This window comes from Rhincodon typus, chromosome 2 (genome assembly GCF_021869965.1).
Source record: "Rhincodon typus isolate 14 chromosome 2, sRhiTyp1.1, whole genome shotgun sequence".
NCBI classification, from domain to species: domain Eukaryota; kingdom Metazoa; phylum Chordata; class Chondrichthyes; order Orectolobiformes; family Rhincodontidae; genus Rhincodon; species Rhincodon typus.
The window spans coordinates 109,921,844-109,948,273 of NC_063333.1; the positions used below are offsets into that span (position 1 = coordinate 109,921,844).

Below are 26,430 nucleotides of genomic sequence, written 5' to 3' on the forward strand. Positions count from 1 at the left end.
TTTCCACGCATATCTCCCTTAAACTTTTCCACTCTCACCTTGAAATTGTGACCCCTCGTAATTGAGTCCCCAACTCTGGGGAAAAAGCTTCTTGCTATCCACCCTGTCTATACCTCTCATGATTTTGTAGACCTCAATCAGGTCCCTCCTCAACCTCCATCTTTCTAATGTAAATAATCCTAATCTGCTCAACCTCTCTTCATAGCTAGCGGCCTCCATACCAGGCAACATCCTCTCCAAAGCATCCACATCCCTTTGGTAATGTGGCGACCAGAACTGTACGCAGTATTCCAAATGTGGTCGAACCAAAGACCTATACAACTGTAACATGACCTGCCAACTCTTGTACTCAATACCCCGTCCGATGAATGAAAGCATGCCGTATGCCTTCTTGACCACTCTATCCACCTGTAGGGTACAATGGACCTGAACACCCAGATCTCTCTGTGCATCAATTTTCCCCAGGGCTTTTCCGTTTACCGTATAGTTCGCTCTTGAATTGGATCTTCGAAAATGCATCACCTCGCATTTGCCTGGATTAAACTCCATCTGCCATTCTCCGCCCAACTCTCCAATCTATCTATATTCTGCTGCATTCTCCGACAGTCCCCTTCACTATCTGCTACGCCACCAGTCTTAGTGTCATCTGAAAACTTGCTAATCAGACCATCTATACGTTCCTCCAGATCATTTATGTATATCACAAACAACAGTGGTCCCAACATGGATCCCTGTAGAACACTACTGGTCACAGTTCTCCATTTTGAGAAACTCCCTTCCACTACAACTCTCTGTCTCCTGTTGCCCAGCCAGTTCTCTATCCATCTAGCTAGTACACCCTGGACCCCATGCAACTTCGCTTTCTCCATCAACCTACCATGGGGAACCTTATCAAAAGCTTACTGAAGTCCATGTATATGACATCCACAGCCCTTCCCTCATCTATCAACTTTGTCACTTCCTCAAAGAATTCTATCAAGTTGGGAAGATATGACCTTCCCTGCACAAAACCATGCTGCCTATCACTAAAAAGCCCATTTTCTTCCAAATGTAAATAGATCCTATCCCTCAGTATCTTCTCCAGTAGCTTTCCCACCACTAACGTCAGGCTCATCGGTCTATAATTTCCTGGATTATCCTTGCTACCCTTCTTAAACAAGGGGACAACATTAGCAATTCTCCAGTCCTCCGGGACCTCACCCATGCTCAAGGATGCTGCAAAGATAGCTGTTAAGGCCCCAGCTATTTCCTCTCTCGCTTCCCTCAGTAACCTGGGATAGATCCCATCCGGACCTGGGGACTTGTCCACCCTTATGCCTTTTAGAATACCCAACACTTCCCCCCCCCCTCCTTATGCTGACTTGACCTAGAGTAATCAAACATCTATCCCTAACCTCAACATCCATCATGTCCCTCTCTTCAGTGAATACCGACGCAAAGTACTCATTAAGAATCTCACTCATTTTCTCTGACTCCTCGCATAACTTCCCTCCTTTGTCCTTGAGTGGGCCAACCCTTTCTCTAGTTACCCTCTTGCTCCTTATGTATGAATAAAAGGCTTTGGGATTTTCCTTAACCCTGTTTGCTAAAGATATTTCGTGACCCCTTTTAGCCCTCTTAATTCCTCGTTTCAGATTGGTCCTACTTTCCCGATATTCTTCCAAAGCTTTGTTTGTTTTCAGTCGCCTAGACCTTATGTATGCTTCCTTTTTCCTCTTTGCTAGTCTCACAATTTCACCTGTCATCCATGGTTCCCTAATCTTGCCCTTTCTATCCCTCATTTTCACAAGGACATGTCTGTCCTGCACTCTAATCAACCTCTCTTTAAAAGCCTCCCACATATCAAATGTGGATTTACCCTCAAACAGCTGCTCCCAATCCACATTCCCCAGCTCCTGTCGAATTTTGTTATAGTTGGCCTTCCCCCAATTCAGCACTCTTCCTTTAGGACCACTCTTGTCTTTGTCCATCAGTATTCAGGGTGGGGACATTTTGAAATTGATGAATTCCATGTTTAGGCCATCAGGCTGTAGGCTCCCAAGGTGGAATAGGAGGTGGTGCTCTTCCGGTTTGCAGGTGGTGTCATTGATGGACATGTCACCCAGGGAGCAGGAGGGGGAGTTAAAGTGGTTGGTGACTGGAAGGTGTTGTCGTCTGTCACGTACAGAGCACAGATGCTCTACAAAACAATCTCCAAGTCTACACTCGGTCTCACTGATGTAGGGGAGGCCACATAGGGAGCAGCAGATACAGTAGACCAAGTTGACGGATGTGCAGGTGAACCCCTGTCTGATATGGAAGGTTTGTTTTTTGCCATGAATGGAGGTGAGGGAGGAGGTGCAGGGGCAGGTGTAGCACTTCCTGTGGTTGCAAGGAAAGGTGCCAGGGATGGTGGGGTTAGTGGTGAGTGTGGAGTGGATGAGGGAGTCGTGGACACAGCGATCCCCATGAAAGGCAAATAGAGCTGGGGAGAGAACTATTTCTTTGGTTGTGGGGTTGGATTTTAGGTGGTGGAAGTGGCAGAGAATGATACATTAAATGCAGAGGTTGGTGGGGTGAAATGTGAGGACAAGTGGGATTCTGTCTTTATTTTTGTTGCAGGGGGAGGCGATGTGAGGGCAGAAATGCGGGAAATGCAAGAGGTGTGGCTGAGGGCATTTTTGATCACAGGAGGGAGGATGTTACGGTCCTTGAACTAGGAGGACATCTAGGATGTGCAGGAGTGGATAGCCCCATCTTGGGATCAGACATAGTGGAGGCGGAAGAATTGGGAGTAGGGGATCACGTTCTTGCAGAAAGGTGAGTGAGAGGAGGTGTAGTCCAGGCAGCTGTGGGAGTCGGTGGGCTTGAAATAGATGTCAGTTTTGAGGCAGTCACCAGAGATGGAGACAGAGAGATCCAGGAAGGAGAGGGAGATAGTACTGGTGAATCTGAGGTTGGGATGAAAGGTGTTAGTAAAGTTGATGAACTGTTCAAGCTTCTCACGGGGGCACAAGGCAGAGCCGATACAGTTGTCAAAACGACACCCTCATCTGCTTAACTGAACTCGTCCTTACCATTAACAACTTCTCCTTTAACTCCTCCCACATCCTACAGACTAATGGGGTAGCCATGGGCACCCGCATGAGCCCAAGCTATGCCTGCCTCCGTACGATACACGGAACAGTCCCTCTTTTGCTGTTACACTGGCACTATCCCCCACCTCTTCCTCCACAAAAAAGGACTGCTCTCTCCATGACTCCCTTGTCTGCTCCACACTCCCCACTAACCCCAGCATACCTGGCACCTTTCCCTGCAACCGCAGGAAGTGCTACACCCCTACACTTGCCCCCCTCACCTCCATTCAAGGCACAAAACAAATCTTCCATATCAGGCAGGGGTTCACCTGCACATTGTCAACTTGGTCTACTGTATTTGTTGCTCCCAGTGTGGCCTCCTCTACATCGGTGAGACCAAGCGTAGACTCGGATACCATTTTGTAGAGCATCTGTGCTCTGTATGTGACAAACAATAACACCTTCCGGTCACCAACCATTTTAACTCCCCCTCCCACTCCCTGGGTGACATGTCCATCATGGGCCTCCTCCAGTGGCACAATGATACCACCCACAAACGGAGGAGCAACACTTCATATTCCGCCTCGGTAGCCTACAGCCCAATAGCCTGAACATGGAATTCACCAGTTTAAAAATCTCCCCACGCCCGGTTTCAGCCCATGTCCAACCCTCCCTCTCATCCCAGTTTCCTTGACCTGACACAACCTGTCCATCTTCTCTCCCATCTATCCACCCCTCCCACCTCACTAACCAATCCCCACCACTCCCTACTTGCACTCACCTATCACCATCCCACCTACCTCCCCCAGCCTCACCCCTCCTCTCTCTATTTATTTCCCAGCTCCCTTGCTCCTCCCTATTTCTGAAGAAGGGTCCCAACCCGAAATGTCAACATTCTTGCTCCTCTGATGCTGCCTGGCCTGCTGTGTTCCTCCAGTTCTATACTATGTTATCTCTGACTTCAGCGTCTGCAGTTCTTGCTATCTCTTGGAATAACCTGCTCGCAGGCTAAGGGACAAGTGACCAGGGGGAGGCTTTCAAAAGTGTGTTGATGAGAGTTCAGAGGCATTATATTCATGTAAGGGTGAAGGGTAAGGCCGATAAGAGTAGGGAACAAGGGATGAATAAAGATATTGAAGTTCTAGTCAAAACTGGGATCAAATGAATCTCTTCAGTATAAAGAGTATAGGGGCATTCTTAAGAGGGAAATCAGGAAGGCAAGGAAGAGATATGAAATAGCCTTGTCTGATAAGGTTAAGCAGATTCTACAAGTACATTAAGACAAAACAGCAACCAGGACAGAATAGGGCCCCTTAAAGATCAACAAGGTTGGCTGTATATCGAACCTCAGGAAATGGGAGAGATGCTAAATGGATATTTCACATCAGTTTACTATAATGAAAGAAATGGAGGCGAGAGAATTCAGGGAAATAAATATTAATATTTTGAGAACCGTTCATATTACTGAAGAGGAATTGCTGGAGGTTTTAGAAAACATAAAGGTGGATAAATTTCTGGGACCTGATCAAATGTATCCCAGGACATTGTGAGAAGTTAGGGAAGAAGTTGTAGGGCCCCTGACAGAAATATTTGTATCATCTATAGCCACAGGTAAGGTGCCACAGGACTGGCAGGTGGCTAATGTTTTGCCTTTATTTAAGAAAGGCTTTAAGGAGAAGCTTCAGATCTATAGACCTGTAAGCCTGACATCTGTGGTGGGTAAGTTGTCGAAGGTGATTTGGATAGGATTTACATGCATTTGGAGAAGCGAGGACTGATTGAGGATAGTCAGCATGGTTTTGTGCAAGGGAAATCATGTCTCTCAAACTTTATTGAGTTTTTTGAGAACGTACCCAAAAAGATTGATGAAGGCAGAGCAGTTATTTATACGGACTTCAGTAAAGCCTTTGACAAGGTTCTGCATAGTAGACTAATTAGTAAAGTTAGATCACATGGGATTCAGGGTGAGCTTGCCAATTAGTTGCAAAATTGGCTTGACTATAGATGAGAGAGGGTGGTTGTGGAGGGTAGTTTTTCAGACTGGAAGCCTGTGAAGTGTGGCCATAGAGATCGCTACTGGGTCTACTTTTGATGTCATTTATATATTTTTCTAAAATTCATTAACGGGATGAGGGTGTCACTAGGCAGCATTTATTTCCCATCCCTAATTGCCCAGAGGGCTGAACTTCAGAGTCAACCACATTGCTGTGGGTCTGGAATCAGATGTAGGCAAGGCCAGGTAAGGATAGCAGTTTCCTTCCCAAACTAGATGGGTTTTTCCCCCAACAATTGACAGTGGGTTCATGGTCATCATTAGATTCTTAATTCCAGATATTTTATTGAATTCAAATTCCAACATCTGCCTTGGTGGGATTCAAACCTAAGTCCTCAGAATGTTATCTGGGTCTCTGGATTAACAGTCCAGTGATAAAACCACTAGGCCATCACCTCCCCTTAGTTAGATTTTGATAAGAGTATAGGAGGCATGAATTTCATATTGTTAACATCTTAGAATCACATGCTCATGTAACTAACAACTTAATAAAGGAATGAGGAAAGAGTGGTCAACATCATATAAATGTAAATTTGTATAGTATATATCGCAGTTATATAGAGTGTTAGATGAGTACAGTGAAAACATAAATCAAATGAAAAAGGAAGAAGTTCCTACATGGGTTGACAGCACTAAGTGAAGGAAATTAGCTGATGAGACAGAGACTTTAAATCAAATCTCTATCTGTGAGTTAAGGAGATTAATTATATTAGGGACTAATGAACAATGGAAAATATTGGAGTGATCCAAAATACATTTGGATGAGAGTTAAGAAGGCTCTACCTTATGCAGTAAAATCATGGGGGGTGACTTGTAGGGACGGCACTTAAGGAATGCCAACAGACTGATAAAACTATTGTTTGTGCCTCTCCCACTTATACAGCTGGACAAGCCACATGTGGTTTTGAGTCCAACAGGAATGAAACAGTTAACTGTTCTCTTGAAAATTCAACTACCACTGGAGACAACATAAGCAGAGTTGGATTTGGGAGTAAAGGAGAATACTGTATCACAACATCTTTAAAAGAATACCATTATCATAACCAGTCTTGTCCCATCACTGATTCAACATTTTGCATTAACCCTCAAATGCCATGTGCATTGAAACAATGGAACTGGTTAACATCAGTAGGAGAAAATCTGTGACTTTTGATATGATTGACTCAACTAGAGAAATAGTTATGTCTTATTGGCAAAAATATGAGCTCTATATTGCCCTGCAAAGGGAACATTTGGAAGAAATAAAAAGTATTTTGAGAAAGGCCCACAGGTTACATGTTAAGGTTCAATGGAATAGTCAAAGAATCAAGACGGGTATTAAAAAAACATTAAGAAACATTTTTGGTGGGATAACATCTGGAATTGCAGAAGTAATATACAACTGGCCTTGTGGGTTTGTATTATTTCACATCTTGTTGGAGTTCTGTTAAGACATGATTATCTTAAAGCTGCAATGGGTGAATCATGTTTATTACTATTTTTATTTTGTGCATTTTTATTACTCTATTGTTGCTTTGTGATTTATTACTGATATTAATCTCTGACTCATTTATTGATTATTGGTTTGCATTTGTCTGCACTGCATAATGAAGTTATAGATTTTTAAATTATGCATGGTGTAGCAACTCAACTTGGATATGAACCGAAATGGTGGAAAATGACTGATTATACTAGGGTGTTTGTTCATCATATTAAAAATGAAGAGGAGGGACTGTGATATTATAAACTTCAGAGCTTTAATAACTGCTCGTGGATTGAAAGAATCAACAAAGATAAACTATTACACATAAAGAAGTCAGCAATAACTGTCTGGAATAAACTATTAAGGGACAAGAACAAACTTATACAGGGATTGAAAGCAATTAGCCATGTCTGGGAAAAGATGGAGTTGAAGCTACAAGAACAAAACTGTTTTGACATCAGATTGATAACTATCTGTTTTGTGCCATAAAGTTAACTGACTGCCCTGCAGAAGAATTTAAGGAGTTAACTGCAGGAAATCTTCAAACAGACAGTCAATGTCAAATGTAACAACAAACACTTTTGATAGGAAGACAAGCTGCAGACTTGCAATATTTTTGATGAAAGAATCTAAAGGATCGTCAATAATGACCTGAAAGACGAAAATCTGTATAAGAATCCAACATCATAACAATTCAACAGCAGAACTTTGAAGAAAAACACAGCACAAGGATCAAACCCTGGAGATCAGAGACACACACTGTTGATTGGAATCATAGCTAAATTCTACCATTAATCAGGTATCACCAAGTAGAATGGTGAGGCTTAACTTTATTACTTGAACAGTCTTATTTTGGCTGCTACATGCAATAAAGTTCAAATCATTGTTCCAGTACTTGATTGTCAGTGACACTTCTTAATAAGTAGTCAAATTAAAAGTAACTCAAAGTGATTTACTCACAACAAAAACTCTTTTAAAAATGCATTGCTAAAGTCATTCAGGCAATGGTTGGTTGGCAAGACGCTTCTGATTGGTGAGGACATTGGCAGAAAGAATGCTAATAAAATAGTGCATTCACAGAGACATTTGAGAGAAGGTGCCTTAGGCTAAACATTCAGAAGACAAAGGTCTTCTCCCAGCTTGATACTGCTGCATAAAAATTACCCCGTGACTATCAAGATCAATGGCAAGCCACTGAATCAATTGTCATACCTTGGGAGACTCCTCTCAGGAAGAGCAGACATTGATGATGAAACTGAACAACACTTGCAGTGTGCCAGCATAGCCTTTGGCCATCCAAGGAACAGAGTGTTTGATGTCAAAGACTTCAATACTAACAAACTCACGGTCAACAGGACAGCAGTGTTAGCAGACAGCTTGTATGCATTGGAGGCATGAATAATGAATGTAGCAGGACCAATGAGTGATGGCATCTAATGCCAAAAACATACCATGTCATGTGCAGGAAAATTGCCATCAGGCAATCCATTGAAAATATCAACAGCAATACCTCTGAAAAGAGATAGTAAGAACTGCCAAAGCTGGAATCAGAGATAACACTGTGTGGAGCTGGAGGAACACAGCAGGCCAGGCAGCATCAGAGGAGCAGGAAAGCTGGTGTTTCGGGTTAGAACCCTTCTTCAGAAAAAAAAAGACTGTGTTATCAATACCTCTGAAAAGTTTTGCAAATGCACTAGCAGATGGAGGCTCAAATCTCCAGATTACCTACTGAGCACCTACGCTTGGTTCTCGACAAATGACTGCACCTCTCAGTCACGAACCACTTCAACTCCCCCTCCCACTCCTTGGACGACATGTCCATCCTAGGCCTCCTCTGGTGCCACAACGATGCCACCCAAAGGTTGCAGGAACAGCACCTCATATTTTGCTTGGGAACCCTGCAGCCCAATGGTATCAATGTGGACTTCACAAGCTTCAAAATCTCCCCACCCCCGACCTCATCCCAAAACCAGTCCAGCTCATCCCCAACCCCGACCTCATCCCAAAACCAGCCCAGCTCGTCCCCACCTTCTTGACCTGTCTGTCTTTTCTCCCACCTATCCGCTCCTCTCACCTCAACCCCCACCCCCACCTCCTACCTACCAGCCTCATCCCCGCCTCCTTGACCTGTCCATCTTCCCTTGACTGACCAACCCCCATCCTAACTCCCCACCACACTCACCTTTACTGTCTCCATCCCCGCCTCCTTGACCTGTCCGTCTCCTCTCCACCTATCTGCTCCTTTATTCACCTTCCATCTGCCTCCCCCTCTCTCTCTATTTATCTCAGAATCCCCTTCCCCTCCCCCATTTCTGAAGAAGGGTCCAGACACGAAACGTCAGCTTTCCTGCTCCTCTGATGCTGCTTGGCCTGCTGTGTTCATCCAGCTCTACACCTTGTTATCTCACTAGCTGAGCCATATGTTAGTTGGCATAGGGTTAGTAAGATTGAAGAGGTAGCTCCAAGATTGGTGTGAGAGAAATGGGTTTGAATTCTTGGGGCATTGACACTGGGGAAGGAGCTGTTCCAATGGGATGGGCTGCACCTGAATCATGCTGGGGCTGACATCTTGTCAAATCACATAACCAGGGCTGTAGAAAAGGGTTTAAACTAAATAATGGGGGTGAGAGTTCAGTTGCATGGAAAATTGGAAAATTAAATTTAAAGGAGAAGGCAGACGTGCAGGTTAGTAAAGAGGCTGTCACTAAAAAATAAAAGGGAGGAGCAGAATGTACAACCATCAAATTACACCAAGAAAACATACAAGACTAAGGTAATTTGATCTTACAACAAACTTACAGGCTTTGTATCATGAAGCATTCAGAATAAAATTAATGTGTTAACAACACTACCAAAGCCAAATGGGTATGATTTTGTGGTGATTACTGAGATGTGACTGCAGGGTGACCAAGTTTAGGAATTGAATATTTAAGTGTACTGAGTATTTAAGAAGGATAGACAGGGAGAAAAATGAGGCAGTGTGGCTTTTTAGTAATGGAAAAGATCAGCGAGAAATTATATCAGTACTGGAGATCAAGACATAGAATTAGCCTGGTTAGAAATGGTAAGAAATAGCAAGGGAAAGATATTTCTGGTAAGAGTAATCCTTAGGTCCCCATTCAGTAGACCTGCAGTGGGGCACGTCATAAACAAGGAAATACTGTGGGTTTGCAATAAAAGTACATCAAGGAGGATCTGGGCCGGCAGAGCATTGTATTTGCTACCAGTATATAGACTTGAGACAGCAAAAGAGTCCCACTGGGCCTGAATTGAGTAAGGGAACTCATAGACCAATATCCAGGAAAATGGACACCCTGGAAAGTCTGCCCACAACTTGTTTGGAACAGTTAAATTGTTTAGCAACGTTTAAATCAGAACCAATCAAAATAAACATCTGGTTAAATGGTCACCCAGTTAGAATAGAGGTTAATACTGGCGTGGCTGTATCAGTAATTGTAGAACCAGTCCTTACCAAAATTCGCTCTGAATTCCAACCCTTATGTCTGCGTAAGACCTCAGCCAGGCTGAGAACCTGTACTGGGGAAACCCTACAGTTTGAGAGTACAACTTTTATTCTGGTCTCTTAAGAGAAGCATAGAGCCATAGGTTAATACAGCAAGGAAACAGACCCTTCAGTCCAACTTGTTCATGACGACCAGATATCCTAAATTAATCTAGTCCCATTTGCCAGTACTTGGCCCATATCCCTTTAAACCCTTCCTATTCATGCACCCACATGCCTTTTAAATTTTATAATTGTACCAGCCTCCACCACTTCCTCTGGTAGCTCATTCCATACATGCACCACACTCTGCGTGAAAAGGTTGCCCCTTAGGTCCCTTTTAAATCTTTCCCCTCTCACTTTAAATCTATGCATTCTAGTTTTGGACTCCCTGGGGAAAAAACTTTGACTATTCACCGAATCTATGCCCCTCATGACTTTTTAAACTTCTATAAGGTCATCCCTCAGCTCCAGGGAAAATAGCCCCAGCCTATTTAGCCTCTCCCTGTAGCTCAAACCCTCCAGCCCTACCAACATTCTTGTAGGTCTTTTCTGAACCTTTTCAAATTTTACAACATCCCTCCTATAGCAGGGAGACCAGAATTAGATGCAGTATGGCCTAACCAGTGCCTCAACATGACCTCCCAATTCCTGTACTCAATGCACTGGGTGCTGTCCTTCATGAAGCTGGACATGAGCCATGTGTACCTGCAATTGTGATTAGATGAGGATTACCAGAAGTATGCCACAATTAAAACCCATAAGGGTTTGTACCAATATACGAGACTGCCTTTTGGGTTATCATCCGCCTGTACCATTTTCCAACAGATGATGGAGAACATTTTACATGGTCTACCTCAGGTCGTCATTTAACTGGATGGCATGCTAATAACCAGGAAGACCAATAAAGAGCATTTAGAGAACTTGGACATAGTGCTGAAATATTTCTCCAAAGCTGGTGTACACCTTCTGAGGGAAAAATATGTGTTCCAGGCACCCCGCCGCGCCAAGTGATCTACTTGGGCTACAGAGTCAAGAAGACTGGGTTGCACCTGTTGTAAGATAAAGTGAGGTCAATCAAAGGTGCCCCAGCTCTCATGTCTGTACCGGAGCTTAGGTCTTTTCTTGGGTTGGTGAATTATAAAGGAAAATTCATACGTAATCTGGCCTGTATCCTGGCACCCTTACATCTGCTATTGAAAAGGGGCCAGCCTTGGAAATGAACTTGTAGCCAAGATGTAGCCTTTAGGGAAGTGAAAACACAGCTATTGTTTTCTAAGGTGTTGGCACACCACGATCTCAAGCAACATGTGGTGCTGACATGCGATGCCTCCTCATACGGTGTTGGAGCAGTGTTGGCTCACCGGTGGTCTTGTGGAGAGGGATGCCCAATAGCGTATGCTTCCCACACTTTGGTGAACGAACATATGCCCAGATAAAGAAGGAAGGTTTTGCGGTCATCTTTGGTGTGAAGAACTTCCGACAATATCTTTACAGATGTAAATTTTTCAATAGTAAAGGACCACAAACCCCTACTAGGACTACTTAAAGCTTACAGGACCGTGCAGCCGATAGCTTCAGGTCAAATTGGGCAGTGGATCCTTATTCTGAATGTGTATAATTACAAGTTGAAAGGCCATCTGGGAGATCAAGCGGCAAATGCAGGTGCCTTAAGCTGCCTCCCACTGACAGATACACCACCAGTGGTGACTGCTCCTAGAAGTGTCCATTCTGGTTTTAAACTTTCTGGACACTCTTCCGGTCACCTTTGACAATATGAGACTGTAGACACTAAAATATACTATCCTGGTAAAACTAAAACAGCTGATGGTGATGGGGACAACAAAAGGGCCTTTCCAGACCCAGAGAGACCAGATCACCATAGAGTGTGGCTTATTATTATGTGGAGCAAGAGTAATAGTCCCAAGCAAAGGTTGCAGCTAGGTACTGACTGAACTCCACTGCAGTCATCCAGGGATTTCCAAAATGAAGATGTTGGCAAAAGGTTATGTCTGGTGGCCAGGATTGGATGCTGACATAGCCACATTGATGGAGCAGTGCCCATAATGTCAACAAGTTCAAAAGTTACCACCAGCAGCTCCCCCACATTCGTGGAAATGGCTGCGTAAACCCTGGACTCGGTTACACATCGACTATGCTGGTCCTTTCATGGGGCTATGCATTTTTAGTCATTGTGGACGCCCATTCAAAGTGGTTGGATGTGCATGGAGTTCATTCATTAAACATAGGGATGCTGATAGAAAAGCTGTGACCATTTTTGCAACACACATAATCCCAGAGGTGTTGGTCACAGGCATTGGGCCATCATTTACCAGAAGGGAATGTGAGCTTTTCCTAAAGTTGAATGGTGTTTGGCATACACGGACAGCTCCATACCATCCATCATCTAAAAGTCTGGCAGAAAGAGTAGTGCAAATATTAAAGACAATACTTAAAGAGACAGCCTACAATTTCACTCAATACCAAACTGTCACAGTTCTTGCTTGATTATTCACCCCTCACGCAACTACAGAGACAGCATGGACAACGCGAGGTCAGGTCCCATGAAATACGACCTTTGGGTAGGAGAGGTAGTCCTGAAAAAGCATGTGGACCACATGAAAGTAACAACCTTGCAAATGAGGCAGGGGTAAAATATACCTAGCCCCTCAGAACATCCAGCAAGGCTGTCAGAACCCATGGGTTCTCCCCTCCGCCTAACAAAGAAACCTCTAAGGACAAAATAGACATGGCAGATGTCACAGCCTCAACTCCATTCCTGCCTGAAGAAGAAGAAGACGAATTCCAGCCGAGATGCTCTGGGTGCAAGAGGCGGGATATTATCCATTAAACGCCACCTGTATCCGTAGCAGAGTAAAAGGAACTGGACCTGATGCAAAAAAGCCCCAAGAGGAGCTACAGGAAAAAGAATAGGCCTACATCCCAGGACTTCGAGGGGGAGGGATGTAGTGATTGGAACAAGGTCAGCCAGGTGGACCTCACAGAATAAGAACTCCCTGATTGGGGCTGTTAGCCTGGTATAAACAGGATTGTCAGGGGTTCTGTTCACTCTAGGAACCAGCACTGAGCTAGATGGGTCAGGGTTTTGTACCGTGCATGTGTAAATAAAAGGTAACTTGGTGACAAGATACTGACCTTTGTGGAGTTATTTCACCCCAGCTCTCATTATTACATATTCAGCTTCTCTTCTGACTCGGCCTGCCAGCTATAAACCCTCATTTAATTACCCCTTTCTTTTCTTTCTCTCTCCCTCTCTCTTGGCTCCATCTCCGCCTATCTGCTCACCTCTCCCTTCCCCAACCCTCCTCCAAGCTCATCTTCAGCATAAATACCAGTTTCTATACTTGCTGAATTTAGTTCAGATGAAGAGTCACCCTACTCAAAACATTAACTCTGCTTTCTTCCCACAGATGCTGCCAGACTTGTTGAATTTGGCCAGCAATTTCTGTGTTTGCAGCTAAAACGAATGTTGGTCCTTTGGAAAATGTGACGGGAGAGTTAATAGTGGGGAACACAGAAATGGCAGTCACAAAATCAGTGTTTTGCTACAGTTTTCGCAGCAAAAGATGCTAGTACCGCCCCAATAGAAACAGGTAATGCAAAGGTTACAGAAAAGATGGAACTTAAAATAACCATTATCACTAGAAAAGAAAGTACCGAGCAAACTATTGGGATTGAAGGCAGACAAGTCCCCTGATGATCTGTATCCTAGGGTCTTAAAAGAAGTGGCAGCAAAGATAGTGGATCTTTTGGTCATAATATTCCAAAGTTCCTTGGATACAGGAAAGGTTCCAGAGGATTGGAGAAATGAGAGGGAGGCAGAAAGTAGGAAACTATTGACCAGTTAGTTTCATGTTTTGTTGGGAAATTGTTAGAATTCATTGCTATGGAACTAATCTCAGAACATTTAGAAAGTCAAAACACAATCCATCAGAGTCAGCATGGGTTTATAAAAGATAAACTGTATTTGACTAATTTGCTAGAGTTCTTTGAATGTGTAACAGACAAAATCGATAATTTAGATCCTGCAGATATAGTATGTTGAGTTCTTTCTGAGACTGGAGAACAGGATTGAGACGGAGACCAGGTAGAAATTTTAAAGGTTGTCTTTATTGAAAGCACTTCAAAGTATATCTTTGAGCTTAAGCTGCTTACGGTGAGTAGATGTGGCTCTTTATACAGTATTGCAATAGATACAACAGCTAATTGCATGCAGAGCTTGTTTATACAATATTCTTACAGTTATCTGTCCCTACTATGATAAATAGACATTTTCTTTACAGTGTATTCACTTATTGTATATCTCTAACACAGTTAGCATGACTCACACAGGCATGACAGCATTTGCTGTCATGCGCCACTTTAGTCATCTAAACTACCTTCAGATGCCACCCTCCACATAGTATATCTGAACTTGCAGAAAACATGTAATAACGTGCCACACAAAAAGTTAATTCAAAGATCACATGGGGTTAGGGATAATTTATTTAAGCTGAGAGTAATGATAAATGGGTCTTTCACAAAGTTCAGTCCTCAGGCCCTAACAATTTACAATCTATGTTAATGCCATGGATGCAGAGGTGGAAAGTACTGCAGCCAAATTTGCAGATTATACGAAAATAGGTGGGAAAGTTGCACTGAAGAAATAGAAACTTACAAATATATGTGGATCGGTTAGGTGAATGTGCCAAAATTTGACAAATGAAGTTTAACACAGATAAGCTTGAGGTTATCCATTTTGGTTGGAGGAATAGAAAGGCTGCTTATTATCTAAATAGACAAAAACTTCAGAGTGCTTTGGTGCAGAGGGATTTGGAATCTTCATGCATGAATTGCAGAAAACCAATGTGGAGGTACAGCAGGTAATAAGGAACGCAAATAGATTTTTAGCATTTATTGCTGAAGGACTAGAATATGGAAGTAGGGAAGCATTGTTGCAACTGTACAAGGTATTAGTAAGACAGCATCTGGAGCATGGCATACAATTTTGGTCCCCTTACTTGAAGAGGAAAGTAGTTGCACTGGAGGCAGTTCAGAAGAGGTTCGTGAGATTAATCACAGAGATGAGGGGGTTGTCTTCTTGTCTTCTATGGATTAATTCTGAGATCAGATGTGTCCACAATATGTCCAAAGAATCAAGTCCTGACTCATGAGAATCTTTAGCTATTGAGACTGTAGTGCTATTTGTACCCTAGTCTCATGCTCTGACTGAGTGGATTCATAGATCAGGGCAGTATCCAAATGACATCTAATTCCATCCAGGAACAGTTCAAGAAAAGTAGTTCAAGACAAACTGACAGGTAATGCAGGAGCCTACAGAGTTCCTCCTCACTAATTGGTTTTCCATTCTGGATACCAACTAGAGCGATGGTTCCTTGAAAACATGAAGCAAACGATAAACACCTGGCACCACACACAGGAGGGAAGGAAGAAGAGTAGAATGGTAGTAGGAATAGGGGTTCTTTAATTAGGGAAGCATACAGATGCTTTTGTAGCTTTGGATATGACTCCCTGGTGTTAGGGTCATGGATGTCATAGAACAGCTGCAGGATATTCTTCTGGGCGAGGATGTGATTGTGGTCCATACTAGTACTAATGATATAGATAGTAAGGGAGATGTGGTCCTGCAAACAGAATTTTGAAAGCTTGCTAGAAAATTAACAATCAAAAGTAATAATGTCTGGGCTACTGTCAGTGCCACATGTAAGTGAGAACAGAATTAGCAGGATGAGTCAGATGAATGTACGGCTGGAAAGATAGTACCAGAAGGAGGGATTAAGATTCATAGGATATTGGACCTGGCTCTGGGAGAGATGGCATCTTTACAAGCCTGATGTTTTGCACCTGAACATAGACAAAACTGAGTTCCTTGTTTTGAACTCTGAGGCATTTTATTAATGCAGTTGAGAAAGGTTTAAACCAACTCAGCAGAGCTTTGGAAACAAGGAGACAATATTAAAGAGTAAAACCAAGGTGCACTAGAATAGACAATAGTACATTATGAGGTGGAGTTGGAGTAAAAAGGAGAAAGTAACAAAGTCTCAATTAGAGTTGCATATCTAGAATTATGATTTTGTGGCTGACATAGCTGCACAGAGGCTGGTATCCTGTCACCAAGTCACCCTTTAGTTACACGAGCAGAGTATATGGGCTCTGACCAGCTAGCTCAGTGATAATCCGTAGGGTGAGGAGACTATCTGAGACTCTTTCCAGCCGGGACTCCCTGATTGGTGCTGTTAACCTGGACCAATCAGGGATCTTATACTCAACGAGATCCACCTGGCCGACCTCATTCCAAATCACTACATCCCTTTCCCCTTTAAATCAAGGGATTATAGGCCTGTTCTTTTCCTTGAAGGTTCACCCGGGATGTCTTCGGTCTATTTCTGGCTCCCTCCAACTCTGACTCGGACATAGGCAGTGTGTACCCGACTGTAGCCGACCTCTTGCGCCCAGAGCATCTAAGGAGAAATTCCTCCTTCTCTTCAAGCATTAATGGCATCAAGGCTGCATCCATCTTAGACTCAGATTTTTTCGATGCTAGATGGATGGGAGAACCCCCGGTTTCTGACAGCCTTTCTTGCTACTCTGAGAGGCCAGCTATGTTTTGCTCCTGCCCTGTTTGCAAGGTAGGAGCTTTCACATGATCCACATGTTTGTTTAGGCCCACCTTACCGTCCTAACATACTTTGTATGTCATGGACCTGACATCGCTTCAGCCGCACCTCATACCCTTGCAGGGCCATTTCCATTGTTTCGACACCAAACTTCGTCCTCTGAAGTAAACTCTCCGTCTCTCTCATTTGGAGGAGGCATGTGGCCAGCATTGGGAGTCCTGATGCTGTTTCACCCTCCACCTAGGTCCGGAGATATCCAGTTTAACCTGGTGCAGAATCTTCTCCCCATCAGCAACTCTGCTGGAGCTGTCCCTGTAGTTATATGAGGGGGTTGCTATAATCAAACAGGATCCAGGACAGTTTAATATTGAGTGAAGCTGTAGGATGTTTCTTTAAGACTTCCTTCAATATTTGTAGTGATTGGAATGAGGTCGGCCAGATGGATCTCGTTGAGTATAAGATCCCTGATTGGTCCAGGTTAACAGCACCAAACAGGGAGTCCCGGCTGGAAAGAGGCTCAGATAGTCTCCTCACCCTACGGATTATCACTGACACCAAACCATTGAACAATGGATGGCATGGAGTTGTCTGAACATGCTGAATGCCATTTGACTTTAGGAAATACTCAAAATCCCTGCTGGTGAATGATGCCCAATTGTCCATAACTGATACTTCTAGGAGTTAGAGATAGTAGGAGTTGGTGTTTTGTGAATGACGTGTGCAGCTTTTCACTAATCATTCCCAAGTTTGGTGAATGAACTCTGTGCACATCCAGCCACTTTGAATGGGCACGCACAATGACCAAGAACATTAAGCCCGCAAAGAAACCGGCATAGTCAACGTGTAACCAAGTCCAGGGTTTACCCGGCCATTCCCGTGAATGTGGGAGAGCTGCTGGCTGTACTTCTGGTCCTTATTGGCACTCTGTGCACTGCCCACCAATGTAGCTATGTCGGCAACTAATCTGGCCACCACTCATAAGTTCTTGCCAACATTCCCATTTTGGAAACCCTGGATGACCCTGGCCGAGTTCAGCCAGTATCACACCAAAGATGACAGCCAAACTTTCATTCTCTTTCTGGGCATATTGCGTTCGGTATCAGCCAAAGTCTGGAAATCAAACACTATTGGGTGTTCTTCTTTGCTGAGCCACCGGTGAGCCAACACTACCCCAATACTGTACGAGGAAGCATCGCATGTCATTAGGAAGCATCTTGCTTGGTATCAAAGTGTGCCAACATCTTAGATGCCAATAGCTGTTTTTTCACTTCCCTAAAGGCTACTTCTTGGCTACAAGACCATTTCCAAGGCTAACCCTTTTTCAATAGCAGGTGCAAGGGTGCCAAAATTGAGGCCAGCTTATGTATAAACTTTCCATAATAATTCACCAATCTAAGGAAAGACCTCCACTTTCGTACAGACGTGGGAGCTGGCATCTTCGATCACCCTCACTTTATCTTCCACTTGTCGTCACTGAAATAATTGCTGGTATCCCGTCACCAAGTCACCCCTTATTTACACATGCACAGTACATAGACTCTGACCAGCTAGCTCAGAGCCGGTCCCTAAAGTGACTAGACTCTCTGAATCTCCTGTTTATATCTGTCAGCCAGGGTTTGCTGATTGGCAAAGGTTAACAGCCCCAATCAGGGATCTCATACTCAACGTGATCCATCTGGTCAAATTCGTTTCGATCATTACAATGGCAATAATGGATAACTGGCTCAAGGAAAGGCAAGACTTCATGTTAAATAGTCCAAGTTACATTGTGTTCAGAAAAGATAGGAAACAAGAAGAATAGATGGGTTAAGAAGAGCATTGGAGTGCTGAAAAAAACATGTTCCAGGGAGTTCAGGGACAGAATGGACAGAGCAAAAAGTGTGCAATTAAATTGCTCAGTGTAATCTATAGAAGTAGTAGGACGGATCTAGAGGGACAAATCTTCAAGAAAATTACAGATAGGTGCAAATATCACTGTGTAATTATAATGGGGGACCTTAATTACTGAATGTAGACTGGGATAGTTGTAGTGTAAAGGGCAGTGAGGGGCAAGCATTCCTAGATTGTGTACAGGAGAATTTCCTGTTGTAATATTTGTTCAATCCAACAAGGAAGGAAGCACTTGTTCAACCCAGTTCTTGAGAACGAAGTGGGTCAAGTAGATCAAGTTTCAGTGGGAACATTTAGGGGATAGTGATCATTGTATCGTGGATTCAGGATGTTGGTGGAAAAGGACAACTAACAATCTAAACTAAGGATAATCAAATGGCGGAGACAGACTATCTTTGTAAATTTGTGATCTTTGTGTACTGTACATTATTCCTTTTCTCCTTGCACCAACATTACTCGGAGTTCCTCAGGGTGAATGGAAGCGGACTCTCCCCAGAATCCTTAGCGAACTGAACCCACACTGTCTCCCGCTGTGACTGGCAGTTGTGCGCAGATGCCAGAAGATTGAGGAAGGCAGTGCAAGATGGCGGTGGACTGGATTGGTTTTGGATATGCGGCTTTGGTGGCTTCAGGAGGTCTGGTCGGTTATGTTAAAGCGGGTAAGAGCTAATGACCAAATGTGTAACAGGGCTTGGCCCTGTAATGATATCGATGCATTTTTATGAAGTCGCTATGTTTGAGAATTTCTCGGGGTTTTTCCTCTCCTCCCACATTATGATGTTTCCCTGAGTGAGATGTTAGCAGAAGAGATTGGCAAGAAATATTTCATGTAAATGTAAAACAAATAACGTGCAACGATCGGTAAAAGGTTGGATCTGTTAAGGACTTGAAGGGAATTCATGTGGAGACAGAGAGCATAGATTAAATATTAATATGTTTCAATGTTTTCAGAAAGGAGGGGGGTCAATGATGCGAGCGCGGAGATCGAAATAACAGAGGTATCGTCCGAACTCACCAAATACAGGAATAAAGCCAGAAGAGTGGTGATTGTATCCTCACTGACTTTCATGAATAATGGCAGTTTGTTTTGCGGCGCTGGGGTAATGTTCCTACCTCGAAGCAAGAGAGTCTGGTTCAAATCCCATTTGACCTGGAGGCGTGTCATGATGTATCGGAACAAGTTGATTAAAATAACAAAACCCGGAAGTTGTAAGTAGTCAGGCTTAACTCCATTAGTGACAGTAAAGTTGTCCGAATTAGTGATAAACACCATGCGGTATAGGCCAGTCAGACCATCCAGTCTGCTCCGTCATTCACTGAGATCATGGTTGATCTGATAATCCTCAGTTCCACTTTCCTGCCTTTTCGCCATAACCCTTGATTTCCTTGCGATTAAAAATCTATCTGTCTTGGCCTTGAATAAACTTAACGATCCAGCTTCAGAGCCCTTCGTGGTAAAGAATTCCCAGATTCACTGTCCTCTGAGAGAAGAAATTCCTATTAGTCGTTGAACCATTCAACGTGGAAACAGTCCCTTTGGGACATAGTCCCAATTGCCAGCATTTCACTCATATCCCCCTAAACCCTTCCTATTCATATATCCATCCAGATATATTTTACATGTTGTAATTGTATATGCCTCCACCACTTCCTTTGGTAGCTCATTTCCATTCATGCACCACATCTGTGTGAAAATGTTACCCCTCAGGTCATTTTTAAATGTTTCCCCTCTCGACTTAAAACTATGCTATCTAGTTTTAGATGCACCCACCCTAGGGAAAAGACCTTGGCTGTTCACCCTATCCTTGTCCTCATGATTTTACGAAACTCTATAAAGTCACCCCTTAGCCTCTGACACTCAAGGGGGGAAAAAAGGTCCCAGACTATTCAGCCTCTCCCTATAACTCAAACCCTGCAGACCCGGTAACATCCTTGTAAACCTTTTCTGCACCCTTTCAAGTTTAACAACATCCTTCCTATCATCCATTTTAAATGTGCAAACCAATCCCAATTAGATCTTTCCTGAGATAAAGGACCCAAAACTATACAAGGCTCTAGTCAGACTCTTCACAGTCTGACTAGAGCCTTGTATAGTTTTGTCAATGATGTGTAGGTGCTGTTGTTGGACTGGGGTGGACAAGGTCAGAAATGACACAACACCAGGTTCAACAGGCTTGTGTTGTCAAGTAAACCTGTTGGACTATAACCTGGTGTCATGTGATTTCTGACCTGGTTTTAGCAAAACCTTCCTCCTTTTCTATTTCATTTGCCTTCCCTATTACCCATTCAACTTGGATCCTAGCTTTATGTGCACAAGAACTCCCAAATCCTTTTGTTCTGTAGCTTTCTGCAGTCTTTCTGAATTTACGTAATATTCATAGAATCACTATTGTATGGAAGCACGCCATTCAGCCCATCAAGTCCACGCTGTCCCTCAGAAGAGCATCCCACCCAGACACGCTACTAACCCCATCCCTTGTAACCTTGCATTTCCCATGGCTAACCCACCTAGCCTGCACATCCCTGCACAGTATGGGCAATTTAGCATGGTCAATTCACTGAATCTGACTGTGGGAGGTAACCCATTGCAGACACGGGAGAACGTACAGTCATCCAAGGGTGGAATTGAACCCAAGTCACTGCTGTGAGGCAGCAGTGCTAACCACTGAGCCATCATGTCGCCCCTAAATAAATGCTGACACAGAAAGGTATTGCTCCTCTAGATATTCAGCTCCACCATTCTTCCTGCTAAACTGCATAACCTCAGATTTTCCCTCGTTATATTCCATCAGCAAAGATTTTGCCCACTCTCTTAACCCATCTATATCCTTCTGCAGACTCAGTGTGTCATCCTCACTGCTTGCCTTTCCATTTGTTATTATCTGTAAACTTGCTGAAAGTATATTCACTTTCTTCATTTAAGTAATTGATTATAAAGGCACTTCGGAGGGCCAAGCACAGATATGAGGTCAACTGGCCTTCTGTGTTGTAATAATTCTGTGAAGATGATGGTTGTTTTGAAGCCCTATGCTTTCCTCTGTGATCTGCTGTTTCATGTCTCAATATTAGATATAATAGTGATTTCTTTCTGATTGTATTTCTTATGTATTGGTTAAGACAGTTTATTTTGAGATAGTTGAAGTCTTCCATGATTATTTTTCAATATTTTCAAAATTGTTATGGAAAAGAACAAGAATAGGCTGAAATGAAAGTTCTCTATTGGAGGAAGGCTGACTTTAATAAGATCAGATATGATTTGGCCAAGGTGGACTGGGAGTGGATACTTTCAAGTACATCTGTCTCAAAACAGTGGGATGTAGCCAAGAAAGTAATATAGAGAATACAAGGCCAACATGTTCCAATACAGAAAAAGGCTCAGACCATCAAATCCTGTGAACCCTGACCACTAAGGGACATACAGCATTAGATTACAAGATAAAGGGAGACTTATGACAGATACCAAGGACTCAAAACAGGAGAAGCCATAGAGGAGTATGGGATTTGCAAGTAAAAGACTTAAATAGAAGATTATGAGAGCTAAAAGGTCACATGAAAGGATACCGGCAGGTAAAATAAAGGAAAATCCTTTGATGTTTTGCAGGTGCATTAAGGGTAAAAAGGTAATGAGAGAAAGAGTAGAGCATATTAAGGACTACAGTGGTAATCTGTGCATTGAGCCAAGGGATGTAGGTAGGACCCAAAACAAATACTGTGTCATTGTTCAGTAGCAGCGAGAGAGAGAGATGACATGATATAGAAATCAGGGAGGCAGTCTGTAATACAGTTAAAGAAATTAGTAGACACTGCGACGACGTTCTGAGTGATCTGGCAGGCTTAAAAGTCGATAAATTTCCAGAGTGGGATGAAATTTATCTAAGGGGTGGAATGAAATGTATCCCAGTGGGTGCTTGCAAAAATGTTTAATTTGTCTCTGGCCACAGGTGAGGTATGGAGGACAGCTATTGTGATACCATTATTTAAGATGGAAGCAAGGGATAAACCGGGAAACTAGAAGCTAGTCAGTCTAACCTCAGTGGTGACGAAACTATTGGAAGCAATTCTAAGGGATTGAATTAATCTGTGTTTGGGGAGGCAGCAATTAATGAAGAACAGTCAGCATGGCTTTGTTAAAAGGAAGTCATGTCTGACAAACTTGATTGAATTTTTTCAAAGCAGAAACCAGGTGCGTAGATGGGGGCAGTCCTTTTGATGTAGTCTACTTTGACTGCTTTGACTTTAGCAAGGCTTTTGATAAGGTCCCAAATAGGAGACTGATTGCAGAGGTAAGAACCCATGGGATCCAAGGAAATTGGCCAAATTGGATCACCAAGTAGCTGAATGGCAGGAAACAGAAGGTAATGGTTCCAGGGTGTTTCTCCAACTGGAAGTCTGTGAACATTGGGTGCTACAGGGATCATTGTTGGGCCCCTTGCTGTTTGTGGTTTATATAAATGATTTAGACTTGAATATAGGAGGGCTGATCAGTAGAGGAGGCAATGGCCTAGTTGTATTATCACTGGACTATTAATCCAGAGACCCAGATAACATCCTGGGAACCTGGGTTCGAATCCCGCCAGATGGTGGAATTTGAATTCAACAAATATCTGGAGTTAAGAATCTAATGATAACCCTGAATCCTTTGCCAATTGTTGGAAAAACCCATCTGATTCACTAATGTCCTTCAGGGAAGGAAATCTGCCATCCTCACCTGGTCTGGCCTGCATGTGATTCCAGACCCATAGCAATGTGGTTGGCTCTTAACTGCTCTCTGGGCAACTAGGGATGGGCAATAAATTCTGCCTAGTCCGCGATGCCCTCATCCCATGAATGAATAAAGAGGAAAAAAAATGTAAGTTGACATGATGCAAAAATTGGGGCATGGTAAATAGTGAGGAGAATAGCCTGATCCTACAAGAGGATAAGTATATTTTATGGATAAGAGTAGCCCTCGGGTACTAAATTGGGGGAAGGCTAATTATGACATTATTAGGTAGAACTGGTAAATGTAGATTGGAAGTGGCTGTTTGAGGGTAAATCTACATCTGAGAAGTGGGAATCCTTTAAAGGCTAGCTCAGGACCAGCATAGTCCTGTGAAAATGAAGGATAAGGATGGCAAGATTCAGGAATCTTAAATGACGATAAATTGTGAGATTAGTTAAAAAGAAAAAGGAGACATGCATAAGGTTTCAAAAACTGAAGACAAGACAGATCCCTTGAAGAATATAAAGAAAGAAATTAAGCAAAAAATTAGGCTAAAAAAGGCCAAGAAATTTCCTTTGCAAACAAGATTAAGGAAAATGCCAAGGCCCTTTATATGTTTATAAGGAGCAAGAGAGTGGTTAGGGGACGGACAAAAGGGTGTGTTTATGCATAGAGCTGGAGGACGTGGGTGAGGTCCTGAACAAATACTTTGCATCAGTATTCACAGAGGAGAAGGACATGATGGATGGAGAGTCTGGACAGGAGTTGTTGATATTCTAGGTCATGCCAATACAAAAAGGAGATAGAGTTGGATGTTTAGACAAGTCCCCAGGACCTGATGAGATCGATCCCAGAATGCCGAGGGACGCAGATGAGGAAATTACTGGAGCCTTGTGTGAAATCTTTGTCTACACTTTAGTGTCAGGAGGAATCCCAGAGGAATAGACAGTAGCCAACATTATTCCTGTTGCCCTTCTTAAACAAAGGAACAATCTGGGAAATTACAAGCCAGTGAGTCTACACTAGTGGTAGCATGGGTTTGTGCAGGGAAGATCGTGTCTCACAAACTTTATTGAGTTTTTGAGGAAGTTTCAAAGATGATTGACGAGGACAGTGTAGTAGTTGTTATCTATGTGGACTTGAGCAAGCCTTTGACCAGGTTTCTCATGGCAGGCTGATTCAGAGGGTGAAGTCACATAGGATCTACGGTGAGATGGTAAAATGAATACAGAACTGGCTTGGTCATAGAAGACAGAAAATAGCAGTGTTTTTTCTGACTGGAGATCTGTGATCAGTGGTGTTCCACAGGGATCAGTGCTGGGACCCCTCTTTTTCTTATAATATATAAATGATTTTGAGGAGATTGTAGGTAGTCTGATTAGTAAATTTGTGGATGACGCAGATTGGGAAGCTGCAGATCGTAAGCAGGATTGTTGGTGGTTACACTGGGATTTAGATATGCTGGAGACTTGAACGAAGAAATGGCAGACAGAATTTAATCCGGACAAATGTGAGGTAATGCATTTTGGAAGGTCTAATGCAGAATCGAAGTATATGGTAAATGGCATTAGCTTAAAAGGGATCCAAGTGTCCAGGTCCACAGTTCCCTGAAAGTGCCGACACATGTTGACACTTGAATAAGGTGGTAAAGAAGATATATGACATGCTTGCCATCAAGAGTCAGGGCACAGAGTATAAAAATTGGGAAGCCATGTTGCAGCTGTATCGAACTTTACTTAGGCCGTATTTGGAATATTGCATACAGTTCTGGTTGCCACACGACCAAAAGGATGTGAATGTGGAGAGGGTACATAAAAGGTTTACCAAGATGCTGCTTGGTTGGGAGGGTATTAGCTGTGAGGAGAGATTGGACAAACTTGGTTTGTTTGAATTTTGGAGGCTGAGGGGCAGCCTGAAAGCAATTTACAAAATTGAGAGGCATGGATAGAATGGATAGTCGGAGTCTTTTTCCCAGTAAAGCAATGTCAATTACTAAGGGACGTGGGTTTAAGGTAAAAGGGGGAAGTTTAAAGGAAATGTGAAAGACAAGTATTTTTTACACAGAGAGTGGTAAGTGCCTAGAATGCGCTGTAGGAGGAGATGATAGTAGCAATGTTTCAGAGGCATCTTGTCAAATGTCAGCATGTCCTATGGCTTGGTCAACACAAAAATTGGCCATGCTGTGGATAATGTAGAAGATAGCTGTAAATAGGGTTCAACTCTGACAAGTATGAGGTAATGCATTTAGGGAGGTCAAGCAGTGAAAAGGAATACACAATAAACATGCATACACTGAGAGTGGTAAATGAAGTGAGAGATTTTGGTATGCAAGTGCGGAGGTCCCTAAAGGTAGCAGTATAGATGGACAAGGTTGTAAAGAAAGCATTTGGAATACTTTGCCTTATTGGCAGACGTATAGAATACCAAAGTAGGGATGTAATGATGAAACTGTATAAAACACTAGTGAGGCTGCAAGTGGAATATTGTATGCAGTTCTGGTCACCACATGACAGGAAGGATGTAATTCCTTTGGAGAGAGCGCAGAGAAGATTTACTGGTATGTTGCCATAGTGGGGAATTGTCACTGAGGATAGATTGGATAGGCTGGGATTGTTTACTTTGAAACAGAGAAGGCTGAGAGACAACTTGATTGAGGTATACAAAATTGTAAGGGGTAAAGATAGGGTAGAAAGGAGGAATCTGTTTCCCTGGGCTGAGAGTTCAAAAACCAGGGGTCACCAGGATTCAAGCAGAAGGATTAGAGAGGATGTGAGGAAAAGCATTTTTACCAGAGGGTGGTGGATGTCTGGAATTTAAGATGTATCTAGACAGATACATGAACAGGCAGGGAGCAGAGGGATACAGATCCTTGGAAAATAGGCAACAGGTTTAGATAGAGGATCTGGATCGGCGCAGGCTTGTGCTATAATTTTCTTTGTTCTTTGTTCAAAGATGTGCAGGTTAAGTGAATTGTCCATGATAAATTCCCCATATTGTCTAGGGTGGGAAATGCAAGGGTAGGTAGAGGGTGGGTCTGGATGGGATACTCTTCGTAGGGTCAGTGTGGGCTCGACGGGCTGAATGGCCTACTTCCACACTATATGGATTCTATGATTCTACGTTCTTT

General features: G+C 43.1%; 1 protein-coding gene across 2 annotated transcripts in view; it reads left to right on the top strand.

Moving 5' to 3' along the window:
* The first annotated feature begins 2,057 nt into the window (after positions 1-2,057).
* LOC125486866 (transmembrane protein 14C-like) overlaps positions 2,058-26,430 on the top strand; it is a 47,604-nt gene continuing 23,231 nt past the window's right edge. The window contains exons 1-3 of one of the 2 annotated variants that reach the window (XM_048616370.1): positions 2,058-2,068; positions 19,155-19,260; positions 19,553-19,810. In XM_048616370.1, coding sequence (XP_048472327.1) covers positions 19,185-19,260; positions 19,553-19,810 — 334 coding nt within the window. In that variant the 5' untranslated portion in view covers positions 2,058-2,068; positions 19,155-19,184. The remainder of the gene's footprint in view (positions 2,069-19,154; positions 19,261-19,552; positions 19,811-26,430) is intronic. The other variant, XM_048616375.1, reaches the window with a different exon arrangement.